This window comes from Mesoplodon bidens, assembly GCF_964165515.1.
Source record: "Mesoplodon bidens genome assembly, chromosome: 8".
Classification (NCBI taxonomy): domain Eukaryota; kingdom Metazoa; phylum Chordata; class Mammalia; order Artiodactyla; family Ziphiidae; genus Mesoplodon; species Mesoplodon bidens.
The window spans coordinates 8,644,748-8,645,676 of NC_138165.1; the positions used below are offsets into that span (position 1 = coordinate 8,644,748).

The 929-nt window shown below is 59.4% G+C and overlaps 1 protein-coding gene across 1 annotated transcript; it reads right to left on the minus strand.

Annotated features, from left to right (window-relative positions):
* Window positions 1-266: 266 nt before the first annotated feature.
* On the minus strand, window positions 267-464 carry LOC308621661 (protein TUNAR-like; the record flags this gene model as incomplete). The annotated part of the gene is made up of 1 exon (XM_081242355.1): window positions 267-464. One exon carries the CDS (start codon window positions 462-464, stop codon window positions 267-269), a length of 198 nt encoding a protein of 65 aa, XP_081098481.1.
* Between the last annotated feature and the right edge of the window lie 465 nt (window positions 465-929).

Genomic DNA, 929 nt, shown 5'->3' on the forward strand with positions numbered 1-929 from the left:
CAAGCGTTTTTTCGGGTCCCCTGCCAACGACGTTGAGTTCCTTGCTGTGTGAATGAGTTTCGTTGGATTCATTGTGCTTTAGTGTCTGATCCTCGCAGCAGGATTGGTTTATTTTGGTGACCCTTTATCAAGTTCGAAGGTACATTTGATTGAACGGTGTGTGTAGGTCAAAGCTGCTTGTTTGCGCGGTGCCCCGTCACTGGTCTGCCGGCGCACGGGACTCCCGTCTTTTAGCCATCCCAAGGCCTGAGGCCCCTCTGGGCCGTTCACAGAGTGGTGTATATGTATACAAATATGATGACGGCTAGGTTCAGAATGGTCACGATAATCCCCAGCATCGCCAAGACACTCTCTTCTTTGCTCTCTTTTTCTTGGCCTCCTCTGTCTTCATCATTTCCACTCGTGATTACCATCTTGGTTGCAAATGTCTTTATCTTCCTCCCCAGGCTAACCGAGCAGCGCATCCGGAGGCGGGCGGGGGGCGCGCGGGGCACGCAGTAGAGCCACAGCCTGGCCCGGGCCCGGGGTGCCTGAGCCGGAGGAAGGCGAAGAGGAGGAGAAAGAGAAGGCTGCCGCCGGCTCCTGCCTCATTCTCCCGGGCAGCGCCGATCCGCTGGCCGCCGCCAGCTGGGGCTGGCCTCCGGGCGCCGGACCCCGCGCGCGCGGCTCATGTCCTGGTCCACCGCTCTCGAGGTGTGCGCGCAGCCGGGTAGTCTCCGGGCGGCGCCTCGGGGCTCCTCATGCCCCGCGCCGGGGCTCGGCAGGAGGACCGGCGGCGACGGCGACCGCGACAGTGGGGCGCCCACCCTGCCGCGCGCAGAGCTGTGCGCACCCCATTCTGATTTCTGATGTTTGGTATGGGACATTGCAACATCTAGCTATGGTATATTTAGAATATTGAAAGGACTGAAGGTTTGGAAAAGATAGAA